Source organism: Selaginella moellendorffii, unplaced genomic scaffold (genome assembly GCF_000143415.4).
Source record: "Selaginella moellendorffii unplaced genomic scaffold, v1.0 SELMOscaffold_4, whole genome shotgun sequence".
Taxonomy (NCBI): Eukaryota; Viridiplantae; Streptophyta; class Lycopodiopsida; order Selaginellales; family Selaginellaceae; genus Selaginella; species Selaginella moellendorffii.
The window spans coordinates 3,846,452-3,865,141 of NW_003314265.1; the positions used below are offsets into that span (position 1 = coordinate 3,846,452).

At 49.4% G+C, this 18,690-nt stretch overlaps 8 protein-coding genes and 1 non-coding gene across 11 annotated transcripts; 6 read left to right on the plus strand and 3 right to left on the minus strand.

Moving 5' to 3' along the window:
* Positions 1-20: 20 nt before the first annotated feature.
* TRNAV-CAC lies at positions 21-94 on the minus strand. The gene has a single exon. It is a non-coding gene; the product is annotated as a tRNA-Val (tRNA).
* Positions 95-150: 56 nt separating this feature from the next.
* Positions 151-3,190, plus strand: LOC9654986 (translation initiation factor eIF-2B subunit epsilon). Its single transcript, XM_024668732.1, has 14 exons — positions 151-330; positions 379-609; positions 666-977; positions 1,044-1,151; positions 1,215-1,407; positions 1,454-1,716; positions 1,768-2,013; positions 2,064-2,285; positions 2,341-2,414; positions 2,466-2,557; positions 2,609-2,691; positions 2,751-2,822; positions 2,882-3,007; positions 3,067-3,190. Exons 1-14 carry the CDS (start codon positions 199-201, stop codon positions 3,106-3,108), a joined length of 2,196 nt encoding a protein of 731 aa, XP_024524500.1. The 5' UTR covers positions 151-198; the 3' UTR covers positions 3,109-3,190.
* Positions 3,191-3,233: 43 nt separating this feature from the next.
* Positions 3,234-4,875, plus strand: LOC9654210 (2-methyl-6-phytyl-1,4-hydroquinone methyltransferase, chloroplastic). Its single transcript, XM_002964231.2, has 3 exons — positions 3,234-3,867; positions 4,250-4,556; positions 4,625-4,875. Exons 1-3 carry the CDS (start codon positions 3,284-3,286, stop codon positions 4,778-4,780), a joined length of 1,047 nt encoding a protein of 348 aa, XP_002964277.2. The 5' UTR covers positions 3,234-3,283; the 3' UTR covers positions 4,781-4,875.
* Positions 4,824-6,086, minus strand: LOC9654211. 2 transcript variants are annotated; one of them, XR_002991648.1, is made up of 4 exons: positions 5,811-6,086; positions 5,239-5,551; positions 5,070-5,174; positions 4,824-5,014 (listed from the first exon to the last, which is right to left on the minus strand). XR_002991648.1 is itself a non-coding variant. In XM_024668734.1 (3 exons), the coding sequence occupies exons 1-2, from the start codon at positions 5,972-5,974 to the stop codon at positions 5,242-5,244; spliced, it is 474 nt and encodes a 157-aa protein (XP_024524502.1). In that variant the 5' UTR covers positions 5,975-6,086; the 3' UTR covers positions 5,040-5,174; positions 5,239-5,241. The 2 variants fall into 2 exon arrangements, 1 of the variants encoding a protein (XP_024524502.1); XM_024668734.1 differs by lacking the exon at positions 4,824-5,014 and having other exon boundaries at positions 5,040-5,174.
* Positions 6,087-6,185: 99 nt separating this feature from the next.
* Positions 6,186-8,999, plus strand: LOC9654987 (pentatricopeptide repeat-containing protein At1g64580). Its single transcript, XM_024668950.1, has 2 exons — positions 6,186-8,830; positions 8,927-8,999. Exon 1 carries the CDS (start codon positions 6,280-6,282, stop codon positions 8,821-8,823), a length of 2,544 nt encoding a protein of 847 aa, XP_024524718.1. The 5' UTR covers positions 6,186-6,279; the 3' UTR covers positions 8,824-8,830; positions 8,927-8,999.
* A 71-nt stretch (positions 9,000-9,070) lies between these two features.
* On the plus strand, positions 9,071-10,063 carry LOC9654212 (calmodulin-2/4). The gene is made up of 4 exons (XM_002964233.2): positions 9,071-9,389; positions 9,458-9,624; positions 9,687-9,767; positions 9,835-10,063. Exons 1-4 carry the CDS (start codon positions 9,206-9,208, stop codon positions 9,973-9,975), a joined length of 573 nt encoding a protein of 190 aa, XP_002964279.2. The 5' UTR covers positions 9,071-9,205; the 3' UTR covers positions 9,976-10,063.
* On the plus strand, positions 10,001-12,084 carry LOC9654213 (tubby-like F-box protein 6). Of its 2 annotated transcripts, XM_024668952.1 has the most exons (6): positions 10,126-10,805; positions 10,923-11,010; positions 11,082-11,211; positions 11,263-11,471; positions 11,536-11,636; positions 11,672-12,084. In XM_024668952.1, the coding sequence occupies exons 1-6, from the start codon at positions 10,413-10,415 to the stop codon at positions 11,963-11,965; spliced, it is 1,215 nt and encodes a 404-aa protein (XP_024524720.1). In that variant the 5' UTR covers positions 10,126-10,412; the 3' UTR covers positions 11,966-12,084. The 2 variants fall into 2 exon arrangements, with proteins under 2 accessions (XP_024524719.1, XP_024524720.1); XM_024668951.1 differs by adding an exon at positions 10,001-10,026 and having other exon boundaries at positions 10,089-10,805; positions 11,263-12,084.
* A 64-nt stretch (positions 12,085-12,148) lies between these two features.
* Positions 12,149-13,952, minus strand: LOC9654214 (protein TIFY 4B). The gene is made up of 7 exons (XM_002964626.2): positions 13,671-13,952; positions 13,480-13,601; positions 13,224-13,411; positions 13,076-13,172; positions 12,788-13,016; positions 12,678-12,735; positions 12,149-12,619 (listed from the first exon to the last, which is right to left on the minus strand). Exons 1-7 carry the CDS (start codon positions 13,843-13,845, stop codon positions 12,238-12,240), a joined length of 1,251 nt encoding a protein of 416 aa, XP_002964672.1. The 5' UTR covers positions 13,846-13,952; the 3' UTR covers positions 12,149-12,237.
* A 245-nt stretch (positions 13,953-14,197) lies between these two features.
* Positions 14,198-16,023, plus strand: LOC9654988 (O-glucosyltransferase rumi homolog). Its single transcript, XM_024669058.1, has 5 exons — positions 14,198-14,793; positions 15,026-15,209; positions 15,268-15,332; positions 15,401-15,617; positions 15,685-16,023. The coding sequence occupies exons 1-5, from the start codon at positions 14,198-14,200 to the stop codon at positions 15,946-15,948; spliced, it is 1,326 nt and encodes a 441-aa protein (XP_024524826.1). The 3' UTR covers positions 15,949-16,023.
* Positions 16,024-18,690: the final 2,667 nt, after the last annotated feature.

Below are 18,690 nucleotides of genomic sequence, written 5' to 3' on the forward strand. Positions count from 1 at the left end.
CCATAAAATCAAAAGTCTAATGTCTGAGCCCGGGTTCGAACCGGGGACCTCTAGTGTGTGAGACTAGCGTGATGACCAACTACACCACCCAGACACATCTGTTTAAACCCTTTAGAGCGTTTCTACTAGTTGTGATTTGGGTGTGAAGAACCCTAAAAACAGAGCTGGGAGGGAAAGAGGGATTCTTTCGCGAGGGAAATGGCGGCACAGAGAGCTGGCCGCCGCGGGCAGGAAATGGCGGACGATGAAGCTCACACTCCCTTGCAAGCGATTCTCCTGGCGGACAGCTTCACGCAGCGCTTCCGGCCGATCACAATGGAGCGCCCTAAGGTACGCTTTGTGTGATTCTTATAGCATGGCGATTCATCAGAATTCCAGGTGCTGCTCCCTCTCGTCGGCGTTCCGATGATCGACTACACTCTGGAATGGCTCGCCTCGGCCGGCATTGAGGAGGTGTTCGTGTTTTGCTGCGCTCATGCCAAGCAAGTCACGAGCTATCTCAAGACATCGCGGTGGAAATCCCAGCCGAACTTCAAGCTCACTTGCATCCAGTCCGATGACTGCGTGAGCGCTGGCGATGCGCTCCGCTCGATCGATCAGAGAAATGTGGTACGTAGTTTGCTAGAAGTTTGTGCTCTAGTTGACGATGAGTTTGTTCTTCCAAGGTTCTGGGAGACTTTGTGCTTGTAAGCGGCGACACTGTGAGCAACATGCCGCTCAAAGAAGTTATACAGGAGCACAAAGCGCGAAGGACGAAGGACAAGCTAGCCGTCATGACAATGGTTGTCAAGCGCTGCAAGCCATCGCCATTGACGCATCAGACGCGCCTTGGTAATGAGGAGCTCGTTCTTGCGATTGATCCGGCTACGAAGCAACTTCTCCACTATGGTGCTCCCAACAAGCAACGCCAATCGATCTTGCTAGACAAAAATTTGCTGGCTGGCAGGCAAGGTGTCCGGCTTCACCTTGACATGCAGGTTCGTTCTTTTTATTTTATTTTATTTCATGAAGGTTTCGGATATTCAAGTTATTGCTTTTCACAGGACTGTCATATCGATATATGCTCGCCGGAAGTTCTGATGCTTTTTACCGACAACTTCGATTACCAGCAGATGCGGAGAGATTTTGTTCGAGGGCTGTTGAGCGACGAGGTATCCAAACATTTTGGTTTTATGATACGAAATGCTTAGCTAAGTATACGGGTTTGCCTGAAGATCATGGGAAACAAGGTGTACACTTACGAGATTTTTGAAGACTATGCTACTCGGATCGACAACTTTCGAGCGTATGACGTCGTTAGCAAGGATGTGCTACATAGGTGGACGTATCCCATTGTTCCTGAAGTTTCCTTCTCGGACTCGCAAGCCACTGTGAATCTGGATCGGTGCAACAAGTACAGAGAGCAAGGTAGTCTTTCTAGACTTGACCTCTCTAATTCTTTTTCTTTTGCCAGGTGCTACCGTTTCTAGAAATGCATTGATCGGCGAAAATACGTTCCTTGGGCAGGGTACTACAATTGGCAGTCACAGCAAGATCAAAAACTCAGTTATTGGCCGGGGATGCAAAATTGGTGAGAATGTGGTCGTGGAAGGAAGCTACATTTGGGACAATGTGACAATAGCCGACAATGTACAAGTTATTCAGTCTATCATTTGCGACGGTGTCCTTGTCAAAGCCGGCGCCAGACTAGAGCCTGGAGTTGTTCTCTCTTTCAAGGTTAGCTATACTATCCGGTTTATACCATGACCTTGTGTAGATATGGTACAGGTTACCATTGGTGAAAACTTCACGGTACCACAATACTCAAAAATATCTCGTGTTCCTGAACCCACGGAACAAGATAGCAGCGATGAGGAGCTTGAGTATGCAGATTCAACTGGTGACGATTCAGGTGGAAGGATTTGTTTCGAACCTAATGCCGACATTTTGATATCGTCTATGGTTGCAGACGATCGGAAGAAGGAAAACTCCGTTGGCAAAGACAATGTCAGGCAGTCTTGGTCTAGTCAAGAGGTGTGGTTTGTATATGTTTCTTCTCAGACATATCTGCAAACAAAGTTCAGGTAGGACAAGACGGAGCGGGTTATCGTTGGTTTAAGGACGCAGTCCACGACGAAGAATGGAAGCAGTCTGCGGCAGCCATCAGCGGTGAGAAAATCAAGGAACTGATGGCAAAACAAGAGCAAGAAGAAGATGATATCCAAGATGTCGATGTCATTCCCGAGGAGAAACTCTTAAGTGACGAGGAAGAGAGCGTTGACGAGGACGACAACTTTGAAAAAGAGGTAAATCTTGTTGGTTCTTTTGACGAAAATGTTGATGGATGCGTGATCTTCTTAGGTTGAAGAGAATTTCAAGCGAGCGGTGAACGGAGTGAAGCTGGAGAACGTGGTTCTGGAAGTCAATTCCCTGAAGTAAGTGCACTTTTGTTACTCTACTCGTTAAAGAAGACGTCGAAATCTCAGATTGGGATACAATAAGGCGTTCTCAGACTGCGCTGGAGCAATGTTTAGAGCCATGCTGAACCTGGCTCTTGAGACGCCACATTCTACTGCCGGTTTGTTTTTTTCCACTTGTCTAGTCTCTTAATGTGCAGTCATTTGTTTAGCCGAGCTCTTGTCGACAACGAAGCAGGTCATCTCGAAATGGTCGACGCTGTTCCGCAACTTCTTAAAGTCCGAGGACGACCAGGTAGGCTCTCTTTTGTCTTTGTTTACCATGTCGTCACACCGATTCTCTCCCATTTGTAGATCGAAGTTCTCCTTAAGTTCGAGGAGCTGTGTCTCGAGAGCGCTTCTGAATTCTCTCCACTGTTTTCCAAGGTAACTCTCGCTTCGTCGTCACTCCCGCATAGATTTAATCCCGGAAAGCACAACCTCAGGTGGTGGAGGAGCTCTATGACAAGGACTTGGTGTCGGAAGAAGCGGTGATGTCCTGGGCGTCGGAAAAGGCCGGAGCCGAGGAAGCGGACAAGGTGTTCTTGAGGCAATGCGAGAGCTTCATCAAAGTAAGCTTCTTTTTTTATTTCCATCACTTTTATATCACTGATCGATCCTCTCGTTTCAGTGGCTTAACGAAGCCGAGGAAGAAGAAAGTGAGGAGGATTGAGAAGAAAAGCATCAAAAAAATGTTCGTCAATGTTTTGCCAAGGAAACTGAGTGTTATATAGTTCCAATTTTGCCGATAATCAGCTTACTTATAGTATTGTTTTGATTCATGGGACTATGGCATGTAACCTAATTAAAATCTCACATAGTTTCGAGTTCTTCGTGGTTTTGGCGGAATGGCTATGGCAATGGCCGCCGCGGCGCCTCGCACGGTCCAGGCGCTCGAATGCGGGGCCTCCGGCAGCGAGCTTCCTCGCATTGCGAGAATATCGGCCCGGCTTCCATCTAGAAAGGGTTTTAGGGGTTTAGCGGTCGCGGCGAGAATGCGCAGGAATTCGCCGCTCGTTCGATGTGCCGCGGCGCAATCTGCGTCGGCATCGCCCCGGCCGGCAATGCAGCCGCGATTCATCCAGCACAAGCAGGAGGCCTTCTGGTTCTACCGCTTCTTGTCGATAATCTACGACCACATCATCAATCCGGGGCACTGGACCGAGGACATGAGGGATGATGCGCTCGAGCCGGCGGATCTGAGCGACCGGAACTTGGTGGTGGTGGATGTTGGCGGTGGCACCGGATTCACGACGCTGGGGATTGTCAAGCATGTGGACGCCAGGAATGTTACCATTTTGGATCAGTCGCCACACCAGTTGGCCAAGGCCAAGGAGAAGGAGCCGCTCAAGGAGTGCAAGATCATCGAAGGGGACGCGGAGGATCTTCCTTTCGAGACCGACTACGCCGATCGATACGTTTCTGCTGGGAGGTAAGCTTTTTCTTGTGCACTTTTCTTCCTCCATGGTTTTTTTTCTTGGAGCATACAGTGTTTTCTGTGTATTGGATGCATGCATGGAGCTTTTTTTCCTGGCAGGATCACGGGATCTAGTTTGTACTGGATCTTGTCAGCCATTCCATGTTTTAGATTTGCGCGAGATCAGATCGTCTGCTGCTTTACGTGATCAAAGTGATCTTGCGTGACTGTGGATCGGTGCCTTTAGTTCTTTAGTTTTTCACGTGAGACCACCGTTTGGCTTCATGGCATGGATCACTGTTCTGGGATTTCCTGCTGACTTGAAGCCTGCATCAAGGATTTACTGCTAAACGGTGAAAGGTCTGACTTTGATCGAAACTTTCTTCTTTCTCTGCAGCATAGAGTACTGGCCCGACCCTCAGCGAGGCATCAAAGAGGCCTACCGCGTGCTCAAGAAAGGTGGAAAGGCGTGCTTGATCGGTCCCGTCCACCCCACCTTCTGGCTCTCGCGCTTCTTCGCGGATATGTGGATGCTCTTCCCCAAGGAGGAAGAGTACATAGACTGGTTCACCAAGGCAGGCTTCCAGGACGTGCAGCTCAAGAGGATTGGACCCAAATGGTACCGGGGCGTGAGGAGGCACGGATTGATCATGGGCTGCTCGGTAACCGGCGTGAAACCAGAAGCTGGCGACTCTCCTCTGGATGTAAGTTTTGCTGTGCTCTTTGGCTTAAGTTTTGTGTTGATCTTTTCTCTGTTTTGTTGATCTTCCAGCTTGGTCCCAAGGCCGAGGACGTTCAAGCTCCCAGCAATCCTCTAACGTTCTTCTTCCGGTTCCTCGTTGGGGGGATTGCTTCACTCTATTTCGTGCTGGTTCCCATTTACATGTGGCTCAAGGATTTGATCACTCCAAAGGGTCAACCTATCTAAATCCTCATGTTTTTTGGTTTTTTCTGTAAGATCTATCACTGTAAGCGTTGCGATATTTTTGTGATTGCATTATCCTTCTTGGAAAACATTTCGTTCACTATGCTACAAGTGATGAATCGGGTGTCACCTGCGAAAACAGCCCAGGATCATGTTCTTCATCATTGACAGCATGAATTTCAAACCCGCAGTGCCACCGGGGAAATACGATAACACGTAGTATAGCAACGCTAAAATCTGCAAGGCTCGACTCAAGCTCTGATGGAGTAGACAAAAACAGGAGCTTGATTACCTCAATACCGGAGAAAAGCAAACAAAGAAGATAGCTGTGCATGATCACGGACGAGTAAATCGCTCCCACCATGCTTCCTACAAACGCAACAGAGAAGGGTAGTCTCTGCAAAAGCAAACTCGCAGAGCTCAGCTCACAGCGCAAGAGTAGAAACATGGAGCTCATTCACCTCTTAGTTTGTTTCCAAGTAGATTAACCCGACGATCGGTACCTCTTTCGACATCATGTGTGCGAGCTGGGCTCTGGGGCCTTTCAAGGCGAAGAAGGAACCGATGACAAGGCAGCTGCCGAGGGAAAAGCACGAGGCAAACTTGGCGGGCATGAGAACGATGAGCGGCAAAAACATGACGAGAGAGATGAAGATGAAGAAGCAGCCGGCTCCGAGCATGATGCTGAAGTAGAGCAGCTGGTTTCGCGATGGCAAGCCGCCTGTGGCAGCCGTCTGGACGTTCCCAGGCAAATTTGTCACCCTCGTAGTCACCCTGGAAGAAAAACATTTAGAGCTAAAGATCTGATCAAGAGAAAAAAGAGAAGAAAAAAAAAGAAAAAAAAAAAAAATAGAGCTAATGATCTGATCCAAAGGATGCGAGCAAAGCAAATGCTACTTAAAATCCAAGAACAGTAACGCATGAAGCAGCAAGAATGCTCTGAAGCTACTGAAAGGAGCAAGAGCTAATCATCCATTCTAGATGGAAAGATCCACTAGAGGAGCTAAAAGCTTGGAAAATTTTGAGAACTTACGTGTTAAACGCGGATCTAAACGCCCCCGCCTCTTGGTCGTGGCTGACAGTAGCAGCGGCCGATCCTCCTCCTCCCATGGCATAGGCCTTCCAATCCGAGAGAAGCGATGGCGTCTCGGCGGCCGCCACAGGCGCCGCCTGGGCGCCGCCTCCAAACTGGAACATTCCTCCTCTTCCCTCCTGGAAATTCCTCCAGCGCTAGCGCCGATCGAATCCTCTCTTCCGCCGATCGATCCAGAAGCGGCATTTGCGCGACGCCATGGAGGGAAGAAAGACGAGAAAAGAAATCAGGGTTCACGCCTTCTCCTCGTGCCAAATAAGCCCTAGATGCCACGTGCTGATCGGCCATTCGCCACTCTTCTGGGGTTTAGGGTTCTTTGCGAATGGAGGAGGACGCTGGATCTTGGGAGGTATGCGGAGGCTAGAATGCGAATCGCTGGGGGAGATTTGAGGGAAGAATCTCTCGTTCCATGGTTAGAGGCAGCGGCAGATCGTGGAGGATCACGCTCAAGGATAAATTGACGGCTTCCGAGGTCACGAAGATTCTCCAGCAGCGGGATTGGGAGCAGCAGCTCGAGGGGATCCTCTCCGAAGGAAGACGAAAAGAAGGAAGAGGAAGAGCCGCCGACGAAGAAGGAAGGAAGAAAATCTCAGGAGAAATCTCCAAAGAAGAGAGGAAAGATTTGCCTGGAGGAGGAAAGAGAGAGTTCTTAGTAAGAAGGAAGGGGAAGCCTTGGCTAACGAGCAACGTCGTCAGCGCGGTGCTGTGGAGCAATGCAAAGCGCAACACTGGAGTAGACGCGGAGACTCTGCTTGGATTCTACAGATGGGCCGAGAAGAAAGCTTCCATCGGTGGGAGCTGGCAAGCGCTCCACTGCCTCTTCCCGGTGCTCTTCAAGGCTGGCTTGAGCGTGGAAGTTGGCAGAGTCGCGAGGCCGCTTTTCAACAGTGGTTTGAGGCCGAACTTGGCCATCTGCTCGATCATGATCCGGGGCTCCGTGGCTAGCAGGGATCTGGAGAACGCCCGGGTGATGATCGAGAGTGTGGTTTCCCGAGGACGAACGACGCTCCCTGCCAGTGACTTCAAGTTTATCATCAAGGCCTTTTGCAAGCTCGAGAAGATGGAGAGTGTGCTTCGGTACTTTGCCTGGATGGTTGATGCTCACGGGCCGGACGAGGTGACTTTGAGAGTCGTCATGGTGGCTCTTTGCGAGAGAAAGATGGTGGAGGAAGCGTTTGAGATTTACGAGACGGTGGCGGACAGAGGCTACCCCGTGGGTGATACGATCGTCGGTATCTTGGTCGGGGGCATTTTATCTTCCAGGCCGCTCACGGAGGTCTACGCTCTGTTCGACATGCTAAGCACCGGAGGAGACATTGCTTTGGACGCGTCCACTCTTCGGACGATAAGGGACCGCGTGCTGCTCCAGGAACGCAAAGTTCATGCTGCCGAGAGAGAACTCGGCTTTTCGGACACCGAGCTCTGGAGGTCACTTGAGAGATTGAAGGCGAGAGGCTTCGAGCCGACGTTACCAGTTGTGTTCCAGAACGTGTGCCACAGAATACAAGCGTGGCACGCCAACGAGCTCCTGCGACTGCTGCTCGAGAAAGGTATGGTTTTCGAGAGCCAGGTATACGAGATCGTCATTGAGTCACTCTGCAAAGCGGGGTACCCCGACGACGGGCTTGTTCTCCTCAAAGAGATGGCTCTTCGGCGAGTTATACCGGGAGCAGCAACTTTCAACACTGTTGCGGATGGTTTTGCGAAAGCCGGACGCTTGGAACAAGTGAAAGAAGTTTACCAGGGCATGATGGAGGCTGGGTATACGCTTCGAGCGTCTGGCTATGGCATCCTCATTTCGTGCCTGTGCAAAGTCGGCAACTTTGACGAGGCTTACAAGCTTCTTGACACGATGCGGCTAAAACGATTCAAGCGGAAAGCCATCGCTTACAGCACGATTATCAACTGGCTGTGCAAGCTCAACCGGGTGGAAGAAGCTCGAGAGCTGATTGAGAAGATGGCACGCTACGCCCCTCCAGACGCTCTCACGTATGGGCCTATTGTCGAGCGGCTGTGCAAGACGAAGAGGATCGACGATGCACTGGCCACTGTGGAGGAGATGGCGACGAGAGGTATAAAGCCGGATGCTTTCATATACAACTTTGTCCTGAGTGGACTCTGCCAGGAGGAGAAAGTGGAGGAGGCACGCTTGCTTTTCGAGAAGATGGTGAAGCAACGGATCAACCCCAACGTCGTGACTTACAACACCCTGATCAACGGCCTCTGCAAGGCCTGGCGGATCGAGACGGCTTACGAGCTGTTCAAAGAGATGGCCGGGAAAGGATACGTTCCAACGGAGGTGTCTTACAACACTCTCATCGACGGGTTTTGCAAGAAGAAGGATCTGGTCGCTGCGAAGGACGTTTTTGACAAGATGGTCCGCAGTAACTGCGTCCCAAACGTGGTCACGTACACGACTCTGATCGACGGGCTTTCGAAGTCGGGCAAGGTGCAAGCAGCAGCCGAAGTCCTGGACGGCATGGTGAAGAAAGGGGTCACTCCGAATGTTGCGACGTACAGCTGCCTCATCGATGGTTTCTGCAAGGTGCGGAGAGTGGACGAGGCGCACAAGCTCCTCGAGCAGATGGTCACACAGGGGATCGCTCCGACGGTCGTGACTTACAACATCCTTCTCAACAGCCTCTGCCGCGCGGACAAGCTCGAGGACGCGTTCAAGCTCTTCCGGGGCATGGCACAGAGACGGTGTCACCCGACGGTGGTGACTTACAACACCTTGCTGAGAGCTCTGTGCCACCACAAGCAACTCGATGGAGCTCACAGGTTGTACGCCGAGATGATCGCCAAGGGATGTCCCCCCGACGCGATAACGTATGACACGCTCGCTTGGGGGTTGACCAGAGCTGGGAAGGTTCACGAGGCGCAGGAACTCATGGAAAAGATGAAACTTACGAAACGCAATCCCTTCGGTCGAAGCTCACAAGGAAAGGCATAGGAACAAGGTACTTCTTCTCTACTTCTAACCGGTTTACTTGTCGAAGCTCACACTTCTTCTCTACTTAGTTTTCTTTTTCTGCACGACTAATGCTTCGTTTTAGATGGCTGTGGCGAAGAGCATGCTCGTGATCGCGACTGGATTTACTCGTTTTGCTATCGGTGAACAACTTTCTTCTTAGACAATCCAGCCAACTTTCCGCGACAAGCTGAGGTTCCGTATTGCTGGCGTAACTTGAGGGTCCATTGCTACGCTAGTGGACCGTCGACTAAGCATTCTTTTAGTTGCGTTTCCAGGATTTCCTTGCGAAATTCCTAGAGCTTTCCCAGCAAGCTTAGGGGATCTATAAGAGAGGCTCCTTGCTCGCTCATCTGCGGGAGGAATGAGGAAGTCTGGTGGCCACTCGGTGCAGAAGTCGAAGACGGTGGGACCTCCGCCGCAGCAGAAGCGAACGAGCTCAACTCAAGCCGCCTCTCCAAGCTCGGATTTTTCTCCAGGCTACGGATCACAGCAGCAGGAAGGGATTTGCGAGTTCCAGGATGTGCTCGACTTGCTGCAGAGAAAGGGTAAGGCGTGCTCGTTTCATTCGTTTTTCTTCCTTTCGCTAAGTGTAGCACGACTTTGTGAATCCCAGGAAGAAAGACGAGCAAGAAGGAATTGGGTAAGGCTCTCGAGTCGCTGGGCTACAACGCTACGCAGGAGGAGCTCCAAGAGATGATCGACGGCGTCACTGCCGGAAGCGACGATCCCTGCCCTGTCGATATCTCATACTTCATGGAGTTAATAGCCAAAAAGATGAAGGTAACTTTAGCCATATGCTCACGAGGAAACTGAAAATTTCGTCTTTTGGGAGTGTCCCACAGGATGAAGATTCGTCCGTGAGATTGAGAGAAGCGTTCGCGAACTTCGACAAGGATAAGAACGGATTCATCTCGGCATCAGAGGTTCCGTGACAGATTTTTCTTTCTCAAACTTCCGTGCTAATTGGATCCTCCAAATCTTTTTTCGCAGCTCTCGAATGTGCTCAAGACGATGGGCCAAGACCTGACTGACAAGGATTTGGATCGGATGATCGAGCTCGCTGACATCGACGGTGACGGCCAAGTAAACTACGAAGAATTTGTGAACATGATGATGGCCAGGAATGAATAGGAGTTAACAGGTGGTGGAATATTCTCTCCCGCGTTTGGAATGGATATTCCGGTAGCTCTTTTAAAGCATATTCTGGTCCGGCGTGGTACATTCTGTTGTGTCCTCTTTTACAGGGCGTGGGCGATTTAAACCAAACGGGAGTGGGCGTCAAGAAAAACATTTGCCCATGGCTATGGTTGATGCGTGAAGCGAGGATTGCTGGAGGATTAGGGTTAGGGCTTTTGCGCAGCGGGGGAGTGGCGAGCAGCTCGATCGGTGGCCCGGCGCATGCGCTGTGATGAGAAATCCGCCCCGTTGCCCCGCAGCCGGACCGGACGGAGGTAATTTCTTGCCGGCGCCGCTAGATCCATGCGCGACAAGCTACATTCTCGCGCTGTGGCGCCGCTAAGCTGGCAATGCGGGTAGATCTCACGGATCTATAGCTGCCTGGGCGAGAAATGTCGTTTAAGAATTTCATCCGGGACATCCAGGAGCTCAAGGGCGGGATTGGCAGCATCTCCAGGCGGAGCTTCGAGGTGAGGCTGTCGCAGCCCCAGCAGCAGCCACACCACAGGTCTCGCTCCTCGTCGCTCGCCTCTGTCGGTGGCGATCCAGCGGCGCCGCCGGATCACAGGAATGAGATGTCTCGGCAGAGCTGCTGGGCCAACATGCCGCCGGAATTGCTGCGAGACATCATCCAGAGGCTCGAGTCGAGCGACAACGTGTGGCCGTCGCGGAAGAACGTGGTTGCATGCGCTGCCGTGTGTAGCACCTGGAGGGAGATCACCAAAGAGCTTGTCAAGTCCCCGGAGCTCTCTGGAAAGCTCACCTTTCCAGTCTCCCTCAAACAGGTAATTCATTCCTTCCTCTGTGCATTGTCTCTTCTTCTCTTCCTTTTTGTTTCCAGTGTTTGCTCGATTCTAACTTTGCTGGATTGGAACTTGTGGCTTGTCTCTGTGTTTGTGTAGCCTGGGCCAAGGGATGCAACAGTTCAGTGCTACATCGAACGGGACAGGACGACTGCTACATACAGGCTGTTCCTGGGCTTGACACCAAGTATGTCTTCTCTTTCCTGGACAGCTCTCGCGAAGTTGGTTGAGATTGTCTTTTGCTTTTGGTGGTCTCAGCACTGACGGAAAACGGGAAATTCTTGCTGGCCGCAAGGAAGTCGAGGCGGGCGACCAGCACTGACTACATCATCTCGATCGACCCCGAGGACATGTCTCGGGGCAGCAGCAGCTGCGTTGGAAAGCTGAGGTAGTACTGAAGTTTTCCTCCGCCGCGTGTTTACGTTGTTTTTAATCACAGGTCAAACTTCCTGGGCACAAAGTTCGCGATCTACGACACACAACCGCCCCACAGCGGTGCGATCGCGTCAACAAATCGTGCAGGCCGCCGAGTTGCTGCAAAACAGGTGTCCCCGAAGGTCCCCGCGGGAAGTTACAACGTTGCGCACATATCCTACGAGCTCAACGTGCTGGGTACGAGGGGTCCGAGACGCATGCAGTGTACTCTCCACGCAGTCGGTGCCGTGTCCATGGACTCCGACTCGGAAGGCATGGCAGTACCGGCCTCCACGGAGCTGTCCGGCCACCACGCCGACGACTCCTCCTCCTTCACCTTCATGTCCGCAAAGCCCAGCGCCGCAGCCCCGGTGGCCGACGACGCCGTCGGCGAGCCCGGCTTGAGCAGCAGCGGCGGCGATCGGTACGTGAAGGGCGATCCTCTGGTGCTCAAGAACAAGTCTCCCAGGTGGCACGATCAACTCCAGTGCTGGTGTCTCAACTTCCGGGGCCGGGTCACTGTTGCTTCCGTGAAGAACTTCCAGCTGGTGGCAGCGGCGGATCAACCTCCGGCTCCTGTTTGCCAGGGCGAGCAGGACAAAGTCCTGCTCCAGTTTGGGAAGATTGGTAAGGACATGTTTACGATGGATTACAGGTACCCGCTCTCGGCATTCCAGGCGTTTGCTATCTGTTTAAGCAGCTTTGATACGAAGCTGGCTTGCGAGTAGCCAGCCATTGCTGGGCGCCTTGCTATTGCTACACAGGTACTGGTTGTAGTTCGTTTTTCTAGTTTTTTTCTCGTGTAGAACTTGTAAGCTGATATTCATCTTTAAAACTCCCTTTCTTTTCTTCGTCTTTTTTCTTTCATGTGTATCATGTTTGAGTCACTTCAAGCCAAGAAGAAAGACAAATAGTCCAATCCAAACCTTATATATACAAAAAAAAACCTCTCGGCCAAGCAAGATGGGAGATTGCCCCACAAGAGCTCTCACAAGAGCTCTCACGTTGCTGCGAGACAAGTGGTGGACACTCGTCCATTTTCGTTGGAAACTCGTCCATTGTCGTTGTCCCTTGTTGTGTCGCTTGTGTCCGGCGTTCCAGAACTTCCACCGGAGGTATCGCTGCCTGCATTCTCGCTTGCTTGATTGGAATTGGAACAGTGTCCACCATTCGTGGTACCCGTAGTAGTAGTGGTAGTAGCGGCAGTAGCAGTGGCAGTAGTGATCGTAGTTGTAGAAGTAGTGGAGTATCTTAAAACTTGCGATGTTCTAGCACTTGGAGGAAACTGGAACGAAGCCGAAGTTAACGGTGACGGTGGCGGGGAGAACCTCCGCTTTTTGGATCTGTCGTTCCGCCTAGACGAGGAAGGATTCCCTGACAACCTGAACATCGCTTTATTACCGCATCACGACAACAGGAGCTTGGTTCTTTGTGATTTACCTGTCTCGTCGTTTAGCCAGGAATCTCTGTAGCGATGCACTTCTGACCTGTGGAAGCCCTGCTCAGGGTCAGGAGACAAAAATCCTTGCATAGAAAAGCACACCAAGTACCAGGTTCCGTGCAGCTTTCGTCGGGTAGAGCTGAACCCGAGCTTAGATATATTTGAGGAGCTTGTTGGTGCTGCATCGGGTACTTTTGCGTGGCTTCGGTTTGTTGGTTAAGCTCTCGTTGTTGTTGTTGTTGTTGTTGGGTTGCACTCGTAAACGGCGGATGGCCAGGCACTGAACTTGTCGGAACGTGAAACGTTTTACTCGCGGCAAGAAGCATTATAGCTTGTGCCTGTTAAACTGATGTCATGCTTTGAAAAAATCGATGGCAACAAACACGCTTTCGCTGACCTTGTCAAGCGGGACATCGTCGTACACGTTCACAATACCGGAGTAGAAAATGGTCAGCTGGGCACTGTGAGGCTTTGTCGTTGACGCGGGTTTAGAACTAAACAGCCAAGAGTGGTGTAAGACTACTTGTCAAAGCAAACTTGCCTACCTCAGCGGGTTACGTTTCGCATCGGGATTGAGAACTGATAACGTCGGGGCAAGAGATCCAAAGCATCCGGCGAGCGGCCTAGGATCAGAGGCGTTGTTAGATGGACAAGAATCTGGCATGCTTTGCTGAGAGACCTTGTCCAGTAATTGTTTGGTGTGACCAGCAGCAGCTGCTTCAGCCGGAGGGGCCTGCAAGGAAAGAAGAAGAATAAAAGGATCTCTCGGACTAAACTTCCAAGGATTCGCGATATGCTTACGTTCGCGGCACTTCCCGGGTTCTTGGAGGAAGGGCCTACCGGATTGGAAGGACAAAGCAAACTCCTCAAAGACAGCACTTGCTGGATCGCCTGTGCCTTGTTCCAAGACGGCCTGCGCATTCCTAGCAAGTAGCAAAGAAAAACCATCAAAATAATTCCCCACAAAGAAGAGAAGAGACACACGAGCTTACCCCGTTCCTTGAGATAGCGTCTACAGTCCTCCCGCGTGAGCTGCCTGATATCCAGCTCCGTGAGCTCCTCCAGCGGCCTGAGAGGCGCGGGCACCTCGGCCGCCGCGGCTGGAGCAGGATTACCGGTGACCGCGACGCCATTGCTAGAACCGCAACCTAGAATCGAGGCCGCCATGGGAGGCGCAATGCTGCTGTGGAGAATGCAAGGGATGTTAGCCTAGAAATCGCCCCGCCGGAGCCGAGAAGACGCCGAATTGGGGAGACGAGCTCGCCGAGGATGAAAGCGCGCATCCATAGAGATTAAAATTAGGGCGGCTTTAAGCCGGCCACGTCAACCGTGGGATCCGCGCGCCACGTGGCAGTACAGCCCATTCCGAATATCCGATATATCCACGACACGCTGTTTACCCATTCCTACTTGTCAAACGACACGCTATGTACCCTTCCCTACGTGGCGATTGGACACATCTGGGCCGTCCATCGCCGCTTCATATGGTTCTCCTTTTAATTTTTTTTCTCGCCATTCAATGAAGATTTTGGGCTCCTCTTCTCCCGTCCTCCCGCTCGCGCTCCTTTTCCTCGTCGCGATTTTCCTCCTCTCTAGCGTCAGCGAGCTCCAAGATCTCCTCTTCTTCTCCAGGTCCGCGCGCCTGCTCCACAAATCCGCGGCGCTCCATTGCTCCGCCGGCGATGCTCCCGGCGATCGCGGGCGGCCTCCAAGATCGCGCAACGCCAGCGCCGGCGCGGCGTCGTGCCCGCGATATTTCGCGAGGATTCGAGAGCACCTGGCGCCATGGCGATCGACTGGGATCACGAGGCGGAGCCTGGATCGCCGGCAGCGGCTGGGGTCAATGCGCGTCGCGATCCTCGGCGGCCGGATGTACGTCAGGGCGTACGGCGATTGCCCGCAGAGCCGCAGCGTCTTCTCGCTCTGGGGCTTGCTCCTGATGCTGGAAAGGTTTGGCGATCGCGTCCCCGACGTGGAGTTTGTCTTGAATTGCAAGGATCGGCCCATCGTGCCCAGGGATGGATCCTATGGAGGCGTCCCGTCCCCGGTTCTCAGCTATTGCAGCCATCGCCATAGCCTCGACATCCCTTTTCCCGATTATTCCTTCTGGGGATGGTAAGTTTTAGAGATTTTTTCTTCTCTTCTCTCTTGCAAGTCCGTGTTTAGTCCTCGCATTCCAGATTTTCCTGTAGTTGTCTGATCGATTGAAATCGGTCTGATTGGATGATTGACTTGGTTTGAAGCCGTGATCACTCATTGTACTTCTTTCTTGGGTCAGGTCTTTTTTCTCCGCTTTAAAGTTTGTTCTCTTTGAAAACAACAAATATTCTCTGACAAACCGTGTTAGGCCGGAGGTAAACATTCGTCCCTGGGAGCAAGAATCGCAGGAGATATTCCAGGGATCCCAGGACGTTGAATGGAACAAGAGGCAGCCCCTTGCGTTTTGGAAAGGGAATTTGAGAATGGGGAAGCTTAGAAATCTTCTGGCTCGATGCAACTCCACCGAGTTTGGCACCCTTGTCTTTGACCAAGTAAGCATTTGATCGTGGTGGTTTTATTAGCTGATCGTGTCCAATGGTGCAATTACAGAACTGGATTGCTGAAGCCAACGTTGGATACGCAAACTCCAAGTTGTGCAAACAGTGCAACCAAAGGCACGGCTATAGTCCTCTGTTGTGGCTTTGAAAGCTCTTCTAATGCTCTTCCAATGTTCCACTTTCAGGTATAACATCTATGCCGAGGGAGCAGCATGGTCGGCGAGCCTCAAGTATAAAATGGCTTGTGGCTCCACTTTGCTCTATTTGGACTCGGAGTACGATGAGTTCTTCACAAAAGGTTTGCTCCCAAACATCCACTTTATGCCAATCTCTTCAAAGGAGGAGGAGATGTGCCAATCTTTGAGAGATGCGGTCAACTGGGGAAACTCCCACGCGCATGAGGTATATATGTATAGTTTTTAATCACGAAAAGCACTGATCATCGCCATCAAATTTGGGATTTTGCCAGGCACAGAATATTGGGAGAAGTGGACAGGCTTTCATGCGAGAGCAAGTTAACATAGATCAGGTATACAATTACATGTTTCACCTTCTGTCGGAGTACTCCAGGCTGCAAAGGTTCACTCCGGAGATACCCAGAGGAGGCCGATTTTTTTGTAGAAGAGCTCTCCAATACATTGCAGAGTTGTATGGCAAACAAAATTACATTGGGGCTCACAAAAGAGTCGAAGACTCTGAGCCATGCACAATGCTATTTAACATTACTTCATAGATTGATAAAGGTAAATTAATATTTTTTATTATCATGAAAAAAACAGGAAAAGGCATAAAATTTGTTATCTTCTTTTCTTCAGAATTTCTAATTTTAGCTTTAAAGCAAAGGAGCAATGCACCTTATTGTTAAGCTTCATGTGAACTTATGATAGCAGGAAACTAAAAGATGGGAAGTTTAGTGTGTTTATTATGGATTCAAGCATTATTCCAAATATTTCAACTTAGTGCCTGCCACCAAATTTGTCGAGTCTCCAGGTTATAGATGAAAACATTTCCCTCTCCTCTCACAACAACACTAGAGAGCACAATGCAATCTGGTTGGGGCTTGCAATACACTCCAGCCGCCCAAAAAACATTCCCGTAACTGTCCTTGATAACCAAATTTCCATCCTGTTGTTGTATAGCGTAGCATCCAGCAGAAGGATGATAATCATGTTTGCTCACCCAGATTTCCTGGTGGTTACTCTTTTTCCTTAGAGCTAATCTGCAATCTATACGCAAAGTCAACCTGTAGAGCCCATTCAAAGAATTGATACTATTCCCTTGTAGAAGATAAGATCCAGGTACCTTGGCCTGGCTCCCTACAAGCGAGCTTTCGAAACTCCAGCAGCTCCCTTGATCACCATCAGTTTCGTCTGTAATAATCATTGACGAACTCCTTGTATATAAACTGCCACCATTAATCACTGATGAATTCCTTACATATAGATTGCTACCATAAATCATAAATGAATTCTTTGCATATAAAGTGCGATGATTGTAGACAACAAGCTGATAGTCGATTGCAAAATGCAAGTACTCCGTGCGTATGCGTCCACAGAAGGTCAAGCTATTTGGATCACTAGCAGCATCCATGGAGATCTGTGCAGCAATCCGAAAGAGTGAATTCCTTACATATATGGGACGAAATATGTAGGGGATTGAGGGATCAGCAACACAGATTAGAAACTGATTATTTACAGCTAAAGGCGCATTCAGGTGCAAATTGAACCTTAGTCTGGTGTGGTTGCCAAACCACACATCTAAAATAGACCCTCCTACTTGAATTTGTTGATTATCGCTGTATACACGATAAATATGCTGAACAAGCTGACGCATACCAGTTCGAAACCGTGATAATGATAACCCCCGAATATTTCTGCGAAAGATTGTAAGAGGCTGCGGGTGGTATGGGTAACTAGGTTGGGCATGGACAACCCACAACAGAAGTAACATCAAAATCATAGTTGTAATAGCACGGTATAACATATTCATTTGGCATATCACACCCCTTAGTTTCAAGTTTTATGTATATTCAGTTCTAGAGGTTGCCGTCCAAGAACAGACAAAAAAGTGACTAACTTTTTGTTAAAGCTTTTTGTTTGCTTAAGCAGCTACCTATATCAATGCACTTGAGCAGAGAACTTTCATGAAACCATGCAAGATCATTTAGGAGCAAGGTCTGGTTGTGAAATGAGCTTAGCAGGTGTGTGTCTTGAGCTGGCTATACTTTGGAGTATGCTTTTTTGGACAACCTCTTCTAAATCTTTTCCAATGTTCGGGATGGTAACCTCTTCTAATATTTTCCAATGTTCGGAAAGTTGAGTTGAGTTTAACTCAATGTAAGTCTTATAAAGAAAATTTATATTGAAGAAATGAAGGTTCTAATAAACTTTAAAATATTGAAACATAAAAGTTTCTACTAAACAAAATTAACGAGAACCTATCTTTTCTAAAACTATATTATTTTACTATGGCTATTGTTACAACTATTATATTTTTATTTGACTAGTTCACATTTTGACTAGCTATACAACTGTTGCATATTTACATACTATTCCTTCATTTAAAAGTTTTTTCTAAAGTTTTAAGAAAATGGGAAGCAAGGAAGAAATTCTATATTCCACATTTAGGTATAACTATGCTAAGGGAGTAATGTGGGGAAAGAATATCTCTCTCTCTCTCTTTCTCACACACACACACAAAGTTTTTAACCATTGCCATGGGGTCACCTAAGGTTAAGCTATCACACTATCTAAGGTTGATTTACCTTTTGTGGCCCAGAGGGTTAAGGTTATTTAAATAACTTTAGCCCCTCAAGCTGCTAAACTACATGAACTGACTGGCTTTAGTTTGACCTTAGGCAGTGTAGTGGTTTAGGAGGTTGAGGTTATTCAAATAACATTAGCTCACTAGGCCATGAAAAGTGCCTCAAGATTGCCAATTGAGAACAAGAGCAAGAAAAAACTGAAAGCAATAGCACAAAAAAATAAAAATAAAAAAACATACAAATGGAAGAAAAAATAATTGAAAAAAACTCACTTTTGGTAGCATTATTGTTTAGTTCTTCACCCATAATACTCAATTTCTTGCACACTCAATCTCTCACAACTCTTAGCACTCTAGATACTCTACTCATAACACTCAACTCATGGTGCTCAATTATTTGCACACCAACTCACAGCACTTAATCACTTACATGCTCAACTCATAGCACTCAACTTGGAATGCAAATGTAAGTAGGAATAGTGGGTAAGACAGGCATAGCCAACCAATTGAGAAACACAAATCCCTCAACCCCAAAGTGGAGCCAAAGGGTGCTATGTAATAGTGGCTGAATGTCGCGAATGTGACTTCGGGTATCGAAAGTTACCTGTCAGCTAGTCCTTTCGGATATTCTTTCCTTACTGCCACGATAGCAGGAGGTCGGTATTGCTGGACCCGTTATCAGTTTCCCATTTGAGCTAGTTGAGAAACTGGT

Bases quoted from the DNA above. Each gene is read 5' to 3' on its own strand.
- LOC9654986 (XM_024668732.1), top strand. From the start codon at position 199: ATGGCGGCACAGAGAGCTGGCCGCCGCGGGCAGGAAATGGCGGACGAT. The intron at 1,152-1,214 runs GTATCCAAACAT...GTTTGCCTGAAG, and splicing joins GAGGGCTGTTGAGCGACGAG to ATCATGGGAAACAAGGTGTA. The intron at 1,408-1,453 runs GTAGTCTTTCTA...TTCTTTTGCCAG, and splicing joins CAACAAGTACAGAGAGCAAG to GTGCTACCGTTTCTAGAAAT.
- LOC9654210 (XM_002964231.2), top strand. From the start codon at position 3,284: ATGGCTATGGCAATGGCCGCCGCGGCGCCTCGCACGGTCCAGGCGCTC. The intron at 3,868-4,249 runs GTAAGCTTTTTC...CTTTCTCTGCAG, and splicing joins CGATACGTTTCTGCTGGGAG to CATAGAGTACTGGCCCGACC. The intron at 4,557-4,624 runs GTAAGTTTTGCT...TTGATCTTCCAG, and splicing joins CTGGCGACTCTCCTCTGGAT to CTTGGTCCCAAGGCCGAGGA.
- LOC9654211 (XM_024668734.1), bottom strand. From the start codon at position 5,974: ATGTTCCAGTTTGGAGGCGGCGCCCAGGCGGCGCCTGTGGCGGCCGCC. The intron at 5,552-5,810 runs GTAAGTTCTCAA...TTTTTCTTCCAG, and splicing joins TTTAGATCCGCGTTTAACAC to GGTGACTACGAGGGTGACAA.
- LOC9654987 (XM_024668950.1), top strand. From the start codon at position 6,280: ATGGTTAGAGGCAGCGGCAGATCGTGGAGGATCACGCTCAAGGATAAA.
- LOC9654212 (XM_002964233.2), top strand. From the start codon at position 9,206: ATGAGGAAGTCTGGTGGCCACTCGGTGCAGAAGTCGAAGACGGTGGGA. The intron at 9,390-9,457 runs GTAAGGCGTGCT...TGTGAATCCCAG, and splicing joins CGACTTGCTGCAGAGAAAGG to GAAGAAAGACGAGCAAGAAG. The intron at 9,625-9,686 runs GTAACTTTAGCC...AGTGTCCCACAG, and splicing joins TAATAGCCAAAAAGATGAAG to GATGAAGATTCGTCCGTGAG.
- LOC9654213 (XM_024668951.1), top strand. From the start codon at position 10,413: ATGTCGTTTAAGAATTTCATCCGGGACATCCAGGAGCTCAAGGGCGGG. The intron at 10,806-10,922 runs GTAATTCATTCC...GTGTTTGTGTAG, and splicing joins TTCCAGTCTCCCTCAAACAG to CCTGGGCCAAGGGATGCAAC. The intron at 11,212-11,262 runs GTAGTACTGAAG...TTTTAATCACAG, and splicing joins AGCTGCGTTGGAAAGCTGAG to GTCAAACTTCCTGGGCACAA.
- LOC9654214 (XM_002964626.2), bottom strand. From the start codon at position 13,845: ATGGCGGCCTCGATTCTAGGTTGCGGTTCTAGCAATGGCGTCGCGGTC. The intron at 13,173-13,223 runs GTAGGCAAGTTT...TTGGCTGTTTAG, and splicing joins GCGAAACGTAACCCGCTGAG to TTCTAAACCCGCGTCAACGA. The intron at 13,017-13,075 runs GTCAGCGAAAGC...TCAGTTTAACAG, and splicing joins ACGATGTCCCGCTTGACAAG to GCACAAGCTATAATGCTTCT.
- LOC9654988 (XM_024669058.1), top strand. From the start codon at position 14,198: ATGAAGATTTTGGGCTCCTCTTCTCCCGTCCTCCCGCTCGCGCTCCTT. The intron at 15,333-15,400 runs GCACGGCTATAG...TTCCACTTTCAG, and splicing joins TGCAAACAGTGCAACCAAAG to GTATAACATCTATGCCGAGG. The intron at 15,618-15,684 runs GTATATATGTAT...GGATTTTGCCAG, and splicing joins GAAACTCCCACGCGCATGAG to GCACAGAATATTGGGAGAAG.